Genomic DNA, 16,936 nt, shown 5'->3' on the forward strand with positions numbered 1-16,936 from the left:
GCAATCTGAAGACTGAAGCCTGGATACTCTTTCGGGTTTCCCACATGAGTGTAAGGGTCCAAGGATTTGAGACATCCTCTGCTGCTTTCCCAGATTATAATCAGGGAGCTGTATTGGAAGTGGAGCTGCCAGGACATGAATTGGTGCCCATATGGGATGCTGGTGCTTGCATGTGGTAGGTTAGCCTGTTGAGCCACTGTGTGAGCTTTTCCTTCCTCCCTTCCTTCCTTCCTCCCTTCCTTCTTTCCTTCCTTCCTTCCTTCCTTCCTTCCTTCCTTCCTTCCTTCCTTCCTTCCTTCCTTCCTTCCTTCCTTCCTTCCCTCCTTCCTTCCTTCTTTCTCTCCTTCTCTTTCTTTCTTCCTTCCCTTATTTTTTTCCTTCCTTTCTTCCTTCCCTTCCTTCCTTCCTTGACTTGTTTCTTGCCATGTTTATTTACTTAAAAGACTTACAGAGAACAGAGGGAGAGACAGATAGAATATTCCATCTGCTGGTTTACTCCCCAAATGGCCACAACAACTGGAGCCAATCTGGTCCAAACCAAGAGTCAGGAACTTCTTCCAAGTGTCCTGTGTGGGTACAGGGGTCCAGGCCATCTTGTATTACTTATCCAGCTGCTTAGTGAGGAGCTGTGTCTGAAGTAGAGTAGCCTGGATTTGAACCATCACCCATATGGGATGGCACCGCAACAGGTGGTGGCTTTACCGGATTTAACACAGCACTGGCTCTGGTCCTAATCTTCTACACAGCTAAAGATCAAAAACCTGGTCAATTCTGCCTCTTCAGTCTGTCCCTGATCTATTTCAGATTCATCCATTTCCTTTTACCTGTACTGCTACTTCCCTAATCCAAACCACTGTACTATTCCACTTGGATTTTTAAAAAATTAATTTATTAATTAATTTGAAAGGCAGATTAGAAAGAGAGAGACAGACAGAAAAGGAAAGTGATTTTCCATCCTCTGAGTCACTCCTCAAATATCCCCAATGGCCAGGCTAGGCCAGGCTAAAGCCAGGAGCTTGGAAATCCATCTGTGGCTCTCATATGTGTGACAGGATCTCAAGTACTTGGGCCATCTTCCCCTGCTTCCCAGGAGTGTTAACAGGGAGTGGCATGAAAATGGAGCAGCCACGACTTGAACTGGCACTCATATGGGATGCCGGTGTTGCAGGTGGCAGCTTAGCCTACTGTACTGCAACACCAGCTTCCTCTCACTTGGATTACTGCAAAAGTGTCTTTGTTGGTCCTTGGATTTCCATTCCAACCCCCCTCAAAACCATTTCTTCCTCAGCAATAATGGAGGTACTTTAAAATTTTTCTTTTAAAAGAAGGGACCTTTAAAAATGTAAACCAAATTATTTTGTACTTAAGCTTAAAACTCTCCTTTGATTTGCATGTGCTCGGAATGAGGCTTTTATTGTCTGGCCCTCCTTTTCCAGGCCACGGTGCTGTCCCGGCCTCCCCACCGGCTCCCTGAGAGTGGCCATGGCAACTTCTCTGTTCTGCAGACACCAATACCCAAGGTCTCCTACCCTGGAGTTTGCCCTTTGTTGCCTCTTGATCAGAACAGTTTTGGTGAAATTAATTCTATTACCTACAAAAGCAATAAAGATGTATTGCTGCCTAGTTGCTTTGCCCATGATTTAGGTTATGTTTAATGTAGCTATAGATAGGAAAATACTGCGTAATGTCCAGGATATTATATAACCCTATACAATATGTAGATGATGTAGAACTCCACCCAATATACATATTGTCTAAGGTACAATCATATCTTCAAACCTTAAGTTCAGTGATGCTTTCTTGATAGCTTGACATCACCTAGTAGAAGTACTTACAACATAGAAAATGGCAAACACTACAAATCAGGGCATTTTTTTTTTTTGGCAGGGAGAAGAGGGAAGCAGATTGGGAAAGCCAACTGTTAAATACATTTCAGTACTGTATTTTCTTGGATAAAATCTTGTGCTTCCTTTCAATTACTTGACAATATAATGAATGCAATTAATTTATGTTATTAATTATACCAATTAATAACAATATATTCACTTTCAATTACAATTAGTATAGTTACCAAATAGTTTTCACATGAGTATTAAACTGCTTTGATATTTTCTCTTTTAATTGCATAATAACGCTTCAGAGTGAAAATAATAATCCATTGTTTAAGTAAGAAACAGGTGCAAGGAGGATGAACAAAATCAGGCTGGCATGCGGTAGAACTGTGACTTCAGCACATTTTTGCCTCCAGGGCCAGCATCATGGTAGCATGCTAAGCCTCCATCTGGAGTGCAAGCATCCAATATGGGTGCCAGTTTGTGCTCTAGTTAGTTGCTCCACTTCCAATCCAGCTCTCTGCTAACGCCCTTGGGAAGGAAGTAGAGTATATCGCAAATCTTTAGGTCCCTGGATCCATGTGGAAGACCTAGAAGAAGCTCCTAGCTCCTGGCTCTTGGCTCTGAAGTGGTCCAGCTTTAGCCCTTGTAGTCATTTGAGGAGTAGAAAATTCTCTCAGCTCTCCTTCTCTCTATGTATCTGTACCTTTCAAGTAAAACAATTTTTTTTAAAATTGGCTCCAAATTTCATAATCTATACTGATCAATACAGAAGCTAATATGCCAACATATAATTGAAGAAGCAAGGAATCTTCCAAAGTCAGAAATTATCTGAATGAGAGAACTTAGAGTTGGATGAAAATGTAGGGAGAATTCAGAGGAGAGTTTTGGTAGCTTTGGGGTAATATTGAAGCAAAATTATCTACCCAGGGAACAGAAATATGAAACAACAAATAAGCCACCGCCAACAACACCAGCATCCCATAGGATGATGTTTCAAATCCCAGCAGCTCTACTTCAGATCCAACTCCCTGCTAATGTGCCTTAGAATGCAGCAGAAGACAGCCCAAGTGATTGGGCTCCTGCATCCATGCAAGAAAACCAGAAGAAGCTCCAACCTCCTGGCTTCCTCTGTATTTAACTTCACCTTCCAAAATAAATAAACTTTTTTTAAAGCTAGCATCTCATATAAACCTTGGCTAGAGTCCTCACTGCTCCATTTCTGATCCAACTCACTGTTAAAGTGCCTTAGAAAGCACCAGAAGGCAGTCCAAGAGTTTGGAACCCTGCCACATCAATGTGAGACCCAGAAGACACTTCTAGTTCCTGGTTTTAGCCTAATTCAGCCTTGACCCCTTTTGGGGAATGAATCAACAGATGAAGATCTCTCTTCCTGACCCTCTTCCTCTCTCTGTAACTGTCTTTCAAATAAATAAATAAATTACCCATGACATCAAGACTATTAATGAACTCAGATTAGTTACTGCATTTCCATATTATGTAATTTTCAAGCCACAATATTTATATTAAGAACCAATAAATAATAATTCTGGTTTATAAGGAAGGACTTTCAGTGGTGCTTTTGCTGATGTGAACTCCCTCTGAAGTACTAGTTCCTTATGCAGGAGTGTTCCTGAATGAATATAAACAAAGGGATTAAACTTTTTTTAATTGAAAAGGCAGATTTACAGAGAGAAGGAGAGACAGAAAGAAGATCTTCCATCCACTGGCTCACTCTCTAAATGACTGTAATGGCGGGAGCAGAACCTAGGAGCCAGGCACTTTATCTGAGCCTCCCATGCGGATACAGAGTTCCAAAGTTTTGGGTCCTCCTCTACTGCTTTCCCAGGCTATAAGCAGGGGGCTATATGGGACATGGAAGAGTTGGTACATGAACTGGTGCCCATACAGCATCCTGGTGTTTGCAGGGGGAGGATTAGCCAATTGAGATATTTCATCAGGCTCAACAAAGGGAATTTGACTTGGAGAGACATCAAGGAGACCAACTCAGAGGGCAAACTCAGCCACCTGCTAATGTCATCCAAATTCCCTCAACTCACCTGAAGTAGCTCCTCTTATGGCTCAGCTATTAGAACTCTAATGGCTGGTTGATAGGACAGTGGTGTTCTGAATTTGCAAGGCATGGAAGAATTCAGCCATAAAGCAGCCAACAAGGAAAGGATTTGTCTTCACCTTTTTCTAGTATCAGAAACCTGGGAAGATGGCCCAATTTCTAAGAAATTTACAGATATGGGATTAGAGCAATGGTTGTCAGACTTTGCTGTGCTTAAGAAATAAATGTCATTTTTCAAATGTACCTCTAGACTTTCTGATTTCTTTTTTGGCAAAAATGTATTAGAAGAGAATAGCAAGAGAGACGGAGAGGCAGAAAGAGAGATGGAGAGGCAGAAAGAGAGATGGAGAGGCAGAAAGAGAGAGACAGACAGAGAGACAGAAAGAGTAGAGTAAGTCTTCTATTTGTTGGTTCATTCTTGAAATATTTGCCACAATCACGACTGAGCCAGTTAAACCAGGAGACAGGAACTCCATCTGGCTCTCTCCTGTGAGTGGCAGGAACTGAAGCACTAGAGGCATCATCTGCAGCTTTCCGTGTGCATTAACAGGGAGCTGGATGGCAAGCACAGAAAGCTGGGACTTAAACCTGTGCTCTCCTATGGCGTGTGGGTATCTCAAGTGGAAGCTTGCTCTGCTACAACACCTGATTTGGGCTCTGCATTTGTTGGCTTCTACTGGGGCTCTTGTGCCTGACATCCCTGGAGATGGTCCAGGGACCAAACACTGGGCACACTCCTCTGATACAGAACAAGATTGGTTGGTGGTGACTGTGGTGCTTGGAATGAGTTTCTGCTGATGTTGCTGGTTCAGCAGACTCCTGAAGCAGGGGAACATAAATCTACCTTTTTAACAGGGAGACTTGTTTAGGGTCTGGACCAGACTCCAAGGCTAAGATAAAATTGAAGGTCACAGATTGGTCTAAGCACCACTAGACTACTTGAAAACTTGCATAGGGCTTACAATCCAGCTCCCTGCTTACAGCCTGGGAAGGCAGGGGAGGATGGCCTAAGTCCTTGGGCCCCTGTCCTGGCACCAGTGACTGGAGGAGGCTCCTGGCTCCTGGAATTATATCCGCCGGACTCTAGCCATTGTGGCCATTTAGAGAGTGAACCAGCAAAGATGGAAGATTCTCTCTCTCCTATGTAAATCTGTTTTTCAAATAAATAAAAAATTTGTTTTTAAAAGAAAGAAAAGAAGATTTGTACTTGTCAGCAAGTTATTTAGCCCTCCAAGGCAAGATTGCTTTTGTGCCCTAAATGATTTTATTAGAATTTGAAGAGTCAGTCCTCTGGGGTAGTCAAAAAGTATGGAATTAACTTTGAGCGGGGGTAGGTGGGAGGGCACTGACCTCTAGTATTGAATACTTGGCTGGGCACAATCCTGAGACATTGGCTCAAGTTTTGAAAGTTTAGAATAACATATGGTGCTATATCAAGGACAATAATTCCTAACCCAACAAGCTACTATCAGGACTAAATGAAACGATATGCATTAAACATGTTAGAGAGGAGCAGGCATAAATATATAGGTATTCAGGAGATAAGGCACCTGGTTGCAGTGTCTCCGCCCTGCAGATCTCTGGAGTGAACCTGTGGGTCTGGATCACAGAGGTCATGCTTTTGTTTCCTCTCACAGCGGTGCAAACATCGTGTGTTCGGCAAGAAGGAGGTTTAGAAAGGACAGATGGAGGAGCTTGTTCTTTGTTCAGTGGTGTATGCAGATGGAGAGCTCAATCAATTGTTGCTCCACACTCTATCCTTGTCCCTATAGAAAAATTATTTTAAAACATTTACTTTTCAAACTGAGGCTGGGGGCAGGCCTAGTGAGGGTTTGGGGCGCGGGGAGGCGTCGTTCTGACTAGGCTCCACTTTCAGCTGGTATGTGTGATGGCTGGGTGTGTGATGGACAGGGTTAGGCTGGCCCACAGCATCCATTGGTTTGTGTAAGAGATGGGGCTGGAGATAGAACTGACCAGGCAGCTCTAACCACCAATGTGTGTGTAGGTTTTTGTGGTTGATGGACTGAGCCGGACCCCACACTGGCTGACACACAAAGGAGTCAGGTCTGGGGTCGTCTATGGTGAGGTTTCTTTGGGGACACCCCCAATTGAACTGTTGGTCTCAAAACTCCATCACAGGGGAAATTACAGGATCTGTGGTCTGATAGTGTTCATATGTCAGAACTGGGCTTACTTGGTTGGTGAAGACAGTGCAGTGGATGGCATGCCCAGATGCACTTGAGTGATATGACAGATCACTGAAGCCTGCAGAGGACATCCAGTACCATGTGTGGCAGAACAAACTGGACAGCTCTCCTGCTAAGCATTGATAGCAAGTATCTGGGCGAGTGGAGACTATGATGGACCATGTCAGCTTATGGACCCAGGAAGGATTTCCTCAACCTAGGAACAATGAAATCAACAACACAGAACTACTGACACCACCTGGACAGTGCCCTCGGGGACATGTTCTATCCTGGCGACCCTAGGATGACACCGAGTGACCATCCCAGATCCCACTGATGCAGTTAGGCTGCTGGGAACCTTCTCTCCTCCCTTCCTCCAGATACAGGAAGAAAAAAAATTCAGAAACAATTGTTTCATCCACTTTCCCCCATTCCTCGACCTTTCCCACCCTAATCAGTGGTCCACGTAGGCATCCCTCCTCCTCAACCATGCAAACATTATCAAAAATAAAATAAAGCAAGATTTTTTTTTAAAAAAAGTACATTTCCTCATCTCTTCTAGCCTTTTCTCTAGCTATTTGATCTCTTATAATCTCTATAAACACATGCTTGTATGCTCAAATACACACACACACATTTACAGCTTCCTATGTCCCTTAGATCAAGGCTGAGGTCCTAATCCTTTACTCTTGCTTCCATTTCTAAGATTCTCCAGGTACGTCCCTTCCCTTCTCGCAGGATATTATATCTTAATTTCCCACTCTACTGATCACAGGTGAAAGCAATTATGTTTTACTGCTTGCCCTGTACACGTCGTAGGTCTTTCTCAAGCTGTGACACAGGATGCAACATTCCTCTTCAGTCTATGCACGATCTCTCTATCTTTCCTGTTAGTTCTGCAACGTGATCTCCTAGACCTGACAGCTTTTCCTGGCCCTATGCTGTGCAGAAACAGAATTTCATGAAGATTGTGTATAGCTTTCATGTGTGATCCAAATAAACTCATTTTTACAATGCCTTACCGTTTGCTTCTCTTCAACAAATTTGTTTCTCTTCAACAAATTTTCATTCAATCAAAGGGCCAATTTTCTGTAGAAATCTGACAAAGCGTCAAACACTGTGCTAGATGTTGTGGGTATAAAATGAACAAAGCATTATTTTTAAAAAATTTATCAACAGTTCCTCAATAAAGCTGGGAGAGATGACTATTTTCACCTAGGAGGAATTCATAGTCTAGAAAACAAAGGCAGACATGTAAAGGTGTTTATTACAGGACAGTGTGATGTGGAAAAAAAAATGAACTTCCTGGCACGGAGGGCTGATCAAAGGTTAGATGGTAGTTCAGGACCAGGAGGGCAGTTTTGGTTCTTGTCTCACTGTGCAGAGCGCATGCACATGTATACACCACAATGAGTCAAATGGTTAATCACTCGCCTGCAAGCACTAGGATTCCATATGGGTGCTAGTCCATGTCTGGGCTGCCTCACTTTCCATCCAGCTCCCTGCTTGTGGCCTGGGAAAGCACTAGAGGATGGCCCAAAGCCTTGGGACCCTACATCCGTGTGGGGGACCTGGAGGAGGCACTGTATTGGTTCAGTTCTGGCCTTTGTTGCTATTTGGAGAGTGAACTAGAGGATGGAAGATCTTTCTTTGTCTCTCCTCTCTGTATATCTTTGTTTCCAATTAAAACAAAAACAAAACAGAATTTCCATACAGACAAGGACAGAGGCAAAGCAAGACCACAGCCTTCTGCCCCAGCAGCGGTTAAGTGGCCCTTCTGGGGGAAGGTTGTGAGCCTTGTCTTTATGCATAAAAGGTGGCTACTTAGATTTAACCAACTGGGGAGGAGCAAATAATACCTATCAACCAACAGAGGACTGAAACATCATCCAATCAGAAACATCATCCAATCAGAGGGCATGGATAATAACCAATCAGAGGCCAGGATAAAATCTTAACAGAAGGTTGGAATTGGTAATCCTAACCTGCTCTCCCACTAAAACTAAAAACCTATCAGAGGTGGGAACTGAAAATCCGATGTAGCCTGTTCTCTTGAACCAACTGAGTTGCTAGAGGCAATCTCTGGGAAGGAGCAAGCACTTTGCCCACTCTTAAAGGATCATTTGTCTCATCGTGACAGGGACCTGGCCTGCCCATGAGCTCATTTAACTCCTCACAGTAGGAAGTGGCATTTACATTAATCTTCAAACACAGATATGGTTTTCCGAGGCGGAGGACAGAGGTGAGAGCGGAGGGAAAACAGGGTATCTGAGAAAAAGGCTCTGACACTGTTACGGACCTGGGTATCTTCATCTTTACTCCTGGCTCTCGCCCTCACAGAGATAAGCCTTCAAAGCAGAGGCGTGTACACGGGCCAAGCCAGAGCAGGGTGACCGACGTTCCCATGTCGTGAGGGTTACTGCTCCCTGAGACAGCTGCCCTGCCCAAGCCAGAGAACGTGGCCTCTAAGGAGAGACGTTAGTACAAAAGCGATGTGCTCTGCTTGCTTAATCCGAACTCAGAGTAACCTGGGAGTTGACACCCCAGTTTCCTCTAGGTCAACATACTCAGTCCAGTGCCAGGGGTCAAACCCTTGCCCTTGGCTCCAAACCCCATTTTATCAACCTGAACTTGCCCTTCAAAAGTTGCCCCTACTTGGTTAGGATAGCTTTCTTCCCTTTCAAGTTCCTTTTTAAAATACTGACACTTTTTAAAATGTTTCCTGTTAGGCTAGCCTAGCTTTGAAATGCTTTGCTGACCTGCTGACTCGGACCACCCAGAGCTTGAATTCACCAGTCGCCGCGCCCACTTGGGACTGAACCACGCTCCTGGAGAGGAAGTTTGTCCTCGCCAGCGCGCCGTACTCGGGTAGGCAGTGCGCAGGCGTGCTTCCGGCTCTTCCTGGTATAAAGTACCCTGGCGGGTGAGCGGCACGAATTCCTGGCCGTCCGCCTCCTACCACGGCTGGCCGTGGTCTCCGAGCGCTCGCCCCACAGCGCCCCAGCACCCGAGGACAGTGCCGTGGCCCACACGTCCGTCCACCGGCACCAGCCCCATGGCCGAGCGCGGGGAACTCGATCTCACCGGTGCCAAGCAGAACACCGGCGTGTGGCTGGTCAAGGTAACTTCCACGAGCCTCCCGGCCTTTCCTCCTCCTCCTGGTCCTCAGCAGCAGTGGTGCCAGGATCCCGAGACCGTCCTGCTTCTCCCCCGGGTTGTGCCGGCTGGCCCCCCCGGGTCCCTCATTGCAGAGGTTGACTCCAGACGGAAGAATTCCTAGAGAGTCCCTGGTCTGTCAGAACACGAGGGAGGCTTGTGAGACTTGACCCGGACTTGTTCCCAGCAGAGACGCTCCTGGATCTTAGGGGAGAGGGATCTTCCATCCTCTGATTGACTCTGAACTCTCCGAATGGGCTGGGGCAGGCTGCAGTCTGGAGCCTGGAACTCCATCTGGGTCTCCCACGGGGGCGACAGGGGTCCAGGCACTTGAGCCCTCTTCTGTTGCTTGCCCAGGCCCATTAGCAGGGAGCTGCATCCCATGTAGGGGCACTGGAAGTCAAGCCCGTGCTCAGATGGGGTGCTGGGGTGTCAGGCAGTTGCTGAAACAGCTGTCCCAGGACGTGGTCCCCTGACTCACTTTATCGTATTGCTGAAATTTCAAGGTGTGCTTGAGAAAGTCTTGGCACCCCGAGACTTTGATTTTTTTTTTCAAACTTTTTATTATTATCATTATATGATACAGTTCCATAGGCCCTGGCATTCCCTTATCCCATCGCCAATCCTCCCCCTCCCCCACTGAGTTCCCCTATATTATTACTATAGTGTAGCTCTTAATACACAGTCATATGTCCATCATTGCGGGCATGGACAATGGCACAGAGTCCAGCATCCTGTTGTCAGTTTCATTGGGAGTCCACCTTTGTCTGAAAGTAGAGATGGCATACTGCATTGTATTCTCACATGTGGATATGACAGTTTACAAAACAGTTACTATATGTCCCCTTAAATGAAAAGCCACAATACAAAATCAGCTCAGGAAGAAAAATAGATCACTACTCGGCCTTTTGTGATCAAGTGTAGGAAGAAAAATAGAAAATTACAATGCCATGAAGTTAAATAACATGCTACTAGATATGTTAGTCTCCATTACACAGTTATTATACATCCCTTTAAATGAAAAGTCACAAAACAAAATAATAACAGGAAGAAAAAAGAAATTAACACCATGAAGTTTAAAATGCTACTGAATGACTAATGCATCGCTGAAGAAATGAAAAAGAAATCAATAACCTTTTTGAAGAAAATGATGCTTCTATATGATCTATAAGTCATTGAAGAGTTTAATCAGAAGAAAGTATTTTGAAGAGATGAAATTCCTGTGGGCAACAAATAGATGGGTTTTGTTTTTTAATCCAGTCTACTAATCTATGACATTTAATGGATGAGTTTATGACGTATACATTCTGTGTTAATATGAATGGTTATAATTTGATCCTGTCATCTTAGCAATGGGCTGTTCATTGATTTAGTCTTCTGTTGTTGTTTTACTGGGATGCTCTTCGCAGTTGCCTTTGGTTTTGGTGGACATTATTCCTCTTCTCTGTCAAGAGAACATCTTTAGGTATCATTGTAGGGCAGGTTTGAAAGAAGCATATTCTTTTATGTTTCTTGACTGTGGAAGGAAATGATGCCACTGTATGACCTGTGAGTTAGTGAAGAATTTAATGAGAAAGAATTTTGAAGAGGTGAAGCTAAAAAAAAAAAAAAATTCAGAATTCCTGAGCTGTAGTTTCCGCTGATCTTTTTTTTTTTTTTAATTTTATTTTATTTTTATTATTTTTTATTGGAAAGGTGGATATATAGAGAGGAGAGACAGAGAGGAAGATCTTCCGTCTGATGATTCACTCCCCAAGTGAGCGCAACGGCCGATGCTATGCTAATCTGAAGCCAGGAGACTCCTCCGGGTCTCCCACGCGGTTGCAGGGTCCCAAAGCTTTGGGCCGTCCTCGACTGCTTTCCCAGGCCACAGGCAGGGAGCTGGAAGGGAAGCGGGGCTGCCGGGATAGAACCGGCGCCCAGATGGGATCCCGGGCGTGCAAGGCGAGGACCTTAACCACTGCGCCACCGCGCCGGGCCCTCTGCTGATCTTCGTCGGTGAGATCTTCCTCCTGTAGGCAATAAATGGGTGGGTTTTGCATTTTAATAAAGTCTACTAACCTGTGATGTTTGAGTTAAGGAATTTGTCACAGGAAATGAATCAAAAGAAATCTGATATATCAGAAATGAAGAATACAGTGGAGCAAATGAAAAGTACAGTGGAGTTTCCAAAATAGAATGAAGGAGGCAGAAGAAAGACTCTCAAAATTAGAAAATATTTCTTGTCACCTGGGGGAAACAATCAAAAAGTTGGAAGTTGAGCTGTGTCAAGCTTAAAAAAAAGTATTCAAGAATTGAAAGACACTATTAAAAAGCCAAATATAAGAGTTATGGGAGTCCCAAAAGGTATACAAAGAGAAGCTGGATTTAAAAATGTATCTAATAAAATAATAAGGGAAAATTTCCCTAATCTAGAGAAGAATTGGGAAACAACATCCAGGAGGGGCAAAGAACTCCCAGTAGGTTTGACCGAAAGCAATCTTCACCACAACACGTGATAATCAAGCTCTTCAGCTGAACATAAGGAAAAGATCCTTAAATGTGCACGTGAAAAAAATCAACTGTCATATAAAGGAATGCCAATTAAACTCACATGAGACCTCTCACAGGAAACTTCAGGCCAGAAGAGAATGGAGCAACTTATTCCAGATTCTAAAAGCAAAAAATTGTTGGTCCAGGATAATGTACCCAGCAAAACTTTCTTTTGTCTTTGCAAATGAAATAAAATTCTTCCACAGTCAAAAGAAACTAAAGGCAAATGCAAAGAACATCCCAGTAGACAAAATCAATGACAGGACCAAATTACTCCCATTCATATTAACCCAGAATGTAAATGTCTTAAACTCATTAATCAGGCATTAATATAATTGATTAAAAAAAGAGGTGTATTTTAGCGTTATTGGTCAACCCTGTTGGGAGTTCTTTGCCCCTCTTTGATGTTGTTTCCCAGTTCTTTCTCTAGATTAGGGAAAATTTCCCTTATTATTTCATCAGATACTTTTTTAAACCCAGCTTCTCTTTGTGCACCTTCTGGGACTCCCATGACTTATATTTGGCCTTTTAATAGTGTCTTTCAATTCTTGAATACTTTTTTTAGCTTGATCTAGCTCTGCTTCCAGCTTTTTTATTGTTTTTCCCTGGTGACAAGATATCATCTTCTAATTTTGAGTTCTTTCTTCTTTCTCCTTCATTCTGTTATTGAGACTTTCTGCTGAATTTTTAATTTGATCTATTGTGTCTTTCATTTCCAATAATTCAGCTTGATTTTGTTTCAGTGTTGATATTTCCCTCATGACATACTCCTTAAATTCTTCGAACTCTTGTATGTGCTTCTCATAGTTGATAAGAAGCTTTGTAATGAGTTTTCTGGATACTGTATCCCCCATTTTCTTGATGTATTTCCCAGTTAATTCTGAGGTCGTCAAAGGTTTTGCTCCTTTGCAGGTGACTCTTCAGTAACACTCATTGTTCTTCTGTCTCTTCTTTTGCTCTTAATCATTGTACTTCTGGTTATAGATTCTTCTCGTTGAGGCAGGTTTCTAAGCTGTGTCACCGCACAGATCTACAATTTGATTTTACTTATTGTGGTTGGTACCTGGTTTTTTGTTTGCAGTCAGTTATGCCATTGCCACCATCGAGTGGGACCCAGTATAATGCACTGAGCTCAGTGACATTGCTCCCAAATCAACGCATGTGCAGCTCTGTTGTCTTGCAGTCTTAAAACCTTTGCCACACTGTATAAAATGGTGCCTTATGTATGCCACTGCTAGCATTACCCAGACTTATTTGGGGTGGAACCTGTAGAATGCTATGTCATTGTAATTCACTGAGCCAGAAATGAGTTTACTCCCAGTTTAGGGCATGTGCAGTCCTGTCCCATAGCCCCTGCATCCCTTTACAAGATGACATCCAGTTTGGCTCTATGGTGCTGACTGGACAATGAAATTCACCCTGTTCCCGCACTGCCCGTTTGGGATCTGCTGCTCTGTTTCTGCTCCTGGTCAAATCAAACAAACCAGCAGGATGGTCAGTTCTTTGTCTGGGTTCACCTCATGCGTTCCCGGTAAACTCCCCTTCTCACCTGGTTGCTGGTAGAGTTCTGGCCACTGGTGCAGTTACAATCGTCACTGGCTGAATGCTGCTGTGGCATCTGGTCACTGAAACACTATTTCCGCTGCTTTCCCATATCTGTCAGTCTCCAGGTGCCCCTCTGCCATTCGTCTGTGCTGTCTTGTTTGCTGGAATGCTTCACTCTGGCTAATGTTTCTCTGCTTAGATGTGTCCTTACCTTGTTTCGTCATCTTGATTCTCCACGCCTTCTGTTTTCTTAACAGTGCACGGAAGATCAGAAAATGCCGTTTTTGTTACTGGCATTGCCTCGCTACCCTCTTTAGTTGGATCTCTGAAATAGACTTACCTCTGAGAAGGAAATAAAGTATATTTAAAATTAAAGTCTGTATCCTAGGTACATTCCATAATGGAATTGTGTGATTAGTAGCTAGATGCCAGGGATATGGCCGTCAATAAAACAGATACAGTATCTGCTCACACATATTACATTGGAGGAAGAACAGCAAGTAAGGACATAGATAGTAGGTGGAAGGCAAAGGATTTAATAAGTAACTGGGGATGCTATTTCATATGGGATAGGGAAGGGCTTCACTAATAAGAGGTAGTCCTTGAGCAAGACCTGAAAGAATTTACGGGACATGCCCTGTCTAGTGTTGCAGACAGAAAGGACAGCAAATCAGAGGCCTCTGTGTTGACACTGCAGGATGATCCCGAGTCTGTGGCTTGAGTCAGGTGAGGGAGAGCAGTAGCAACAGGGAGTGGATTAACAAAGACAGGGTTCTATTCTGAGACTCTGGGAGACCAGTGACCAAAAAGAAGCAGTACAACACGACTAGTAAGATAGCTGTGGAGCTGGGCTAGAATCTTAGGCTTTAGTGCTAGTAATTGTCAGGCCTTGAACAAACTTTTTTTTTTTTTAAGATTTATTTATTTGTAAAGCAGAGTAGAGAGAAAGAGCAACAGAAGATGAGACCTTCCATCCATGGATTCACTCCCCAAATGGCCACAATGGGCAGAGTTATGCCAGGCTGAAGTCAGGAGCCCCGAGCCTCTTCTGGGTTCCCTATGTGGGTGCAGAGGTGCTAGAATTTGGGCCATCTTCCACTGGTTTTCCAGGCACATTACCAGGTGGATTGGACGTGAGATGGCTGGGACTCAAGCTGGGGCCCTTTACTGCAGGCTATGTCTTTAGCCACTCTGTTACAGTTCTGACCCTTGTCTCTAATTTTTTTTTGGTGCTTCACTTTATTTATGAAAAGAAATGACAATTGGGATGTTATAGGGTTGGATGAAGTAGTATAAAATGCTTAGGAAGTACCTAGCATATTTAGAATAAGCACCATGTGGGTATATATTACATTAGTGGGAAGGTTTTGAGCAGATCAGTATCATCTGATGGTCACTGTGTCCACTGTGCTGAGAATAACTGCGTGGGCAAGAGTGGAAACGAAATCAGGGAGGGTGCTATTATAGTGATTATGTAAGAGCTGTTATAGTGCTGACTTGGACTGCTGTAGGAACATTGGAATTGGTGAGAAGTTGAAGGTGTTATTGACAGGATGTCTGGGATGTCTGTTGATTGATGTGAAGTGTTAGAGAAAAATAATTCAGGGTTCCAGCCTGAATGCCTGGAAGAAAAGTTGCTTTTTATCGAGATGTGGAAAATTGCAGGATATAGAGCTTATGAATGGAGCAGAAGGGTTTTAGTGTGCAGATGGAGCTTGAGATGCCTGCTACATATTCAGATGGAGCGTTTGAGCAGGCAATTGGGTGTAGACTTTGAGGAAGAGCCTTAGCTGGGTATAAATATGGAAGTTGTCATATAGGATGGAATTTTTTAAAAAAACATTATTTTTATTTGAAGGTAGAGTTACAGAGAGAAGGACACACACACAAGAACAGAGAGACTTTTCATCTACTCTTCTACTCCCTATTGAGCCGATCTGAAACCAGCAGCTAGGAGCTTCTAATGAGTGTTGGGTGCAGGGGCCCAAGGACTTGATCCATCCTCTGCTGCTCTCCCAGGCCATAAACAGGAAGCTGGATGGAAAGTGGAGCAGCTGGGCCTTAAAATGGTGCCTATATGGGATGCTGGTGTTATAGGCGGAAGCTTAGCTTGCTGCATCATGGTGCTCGCCTTAATATTATAGATGGCAGTTAAAACCGTGAGACTGGATAAGATTATGTAAAACTGAGTGTGTACAGAGGAGAGATCTGAGGTGCATCATGGGCCCTTCCGTAGTTGGGATCTCAGGAAGATAAGAATGTAGATCAGATAAGTCCAGAGAAGTAGGAAGATTGAGAGAATATAGTGACTCAGAAGCTCAGTGATGAAATGTCTGAAGGAGGAGGAGAGACTTAGTTCCCAAGTTTTGTTGATATGTGTGTAAGGTGAGAGCTAAGCATTGGCTCAACGACACTGAGAGCTTTGATAACTGCCGTCAGTTTCAGTGGTGTGGTGGGAAGACCTATCTAGAGTGAATTCAAAACAGAGTGGCAGAGCAGTAGATGTAGGCAGCCCATGGAGAGAACTTTGTCAGGGAGTTTTGCTCAAGAGAGGCAGAGAACTGGGGTAGGAGATAGAGAAGACTACAGTTATCCCTTAGAGTGTGGTCTTGAGCAAATCAGTTAATTTCCCTGTACCTCAGGTTCCTCACTTGTAAAATGGAGCAAATAATACATCTGTGTAAGGATTAAATGGAGCATTGGAAGCACTTAAAAGAGTGTTGCTTAGCATGTTATCTACTGCTCTGAAACCCAGATCCACACACTTCATAACTTTTCTTCATTGTTTTAAAAGGGGAAAGTAGGTAAGAAGATCTAACTGGCTACATGGTAGATGTAGGCAATTGTCCTTCCTCAGTGGAAAAGGAAGTTCGATTATCAGCGTGAAGGGAAGCGAGGGAAGAGGTGATGAAGAGAATGCTTGAATGACTTGGAGTCAGGAAAGTGAACTGACTAGTGATTTGTAGTTAAGTTGCCAGGTGTTCTCCTTAGGTTTGTTTGATGATTAGAGCCATGTATTTAAAGTGAGAAGTGTTAGCAGGATTGTGAGTTTTTATTGCTCAAGTGCAAACATGGTGGAAGAGAAAGAATAATAACACAATAAAATAATAAATAGATTGAAAAGTAATCAAGTCGAGATTGGCTTAAAACAGGAGTAAGGCTCTAGAGGGCAGTTTGGAATGAGATGGGGCGAGGAAATGATTATATTAACGGATGCAGGAAGCCAAGGCTCACTGAAGATAGAAGAAATGAGGGACGAGAGAGAGATTAGCTGCACTGAGTGAATTGAAGGGAAAGAAGCATTGTTGGAATCCTAGTTCTGAGGAGAGAACTGGGAAGTTAGGAGAGGGAGGTCAGAATGCTAGCTGGAAGTACATATTATGGAAGGGATGGACTTACTGATGATAAGATTTTGGGAATATCTAAAAGTAGGACTCATTTCAGCCAGTAACTTGGAATATGATGATGAAAAGACAATTTCCTTAAGTACATAGTTATTAGGGAATGTAGCTTGTGATAGATTTGCAGAGTACACTGATATTCTGTAGAAGATAGTTTATCCACTACATTAGAGTAATTGACTTTGAAGTCCTCTGGAGTTAAAAATCAAA

The 16,936-nt window shown here is 43.5% G+C and overlaps 1 protein-coding gene across 2 annotated transcripts in view; it reads left to right on the forward strand.

Moving 5' to 3' along the window:
* The first annotated feature begins 9,010 nt into the window (after nucleotides 1-9,010).
* GTF2F2 (general transcription factor IIF subunit 2) overlaps nucleotides 9,011-16,936 on the forward strand; it is a 132,280-nt gene continuing 124,354 nt past the window's right edge. For both annotated transcript variants that reach the window (XR_005884937.1, XM_040991375.1), the window contains exon 1: nucleotides 9,011-9,213. Coding sequence is in view for 1 of the 2 variants with exons in the window: in XM_040991375.1 (XP_040847309.1) it covers nucleotides 9,148-9,213 (66 nt within the window). In the remaining variant the exon portion in view is untranslated. The remainder of the gene's footprint in view (nucleotides 9,214-16,936) is intronic.

This window comes from Ochotona curzoniae, unplaced genomic scaffold (assembly GCF_017591425.1).
Source record: "Ochotona curzoniae isolate NIBS_2020 unplaced genomic scaffold, NIBS_Ocur_1.0 contig_64, whole genome shotgun sequence".
Classification (NCBI taxonomy): Eukaryota; Metazoa; Chordata; class Mammalia; order Lagomorpha; family Ochotonidae; genus Ochotona; species Ochotona curzoniae.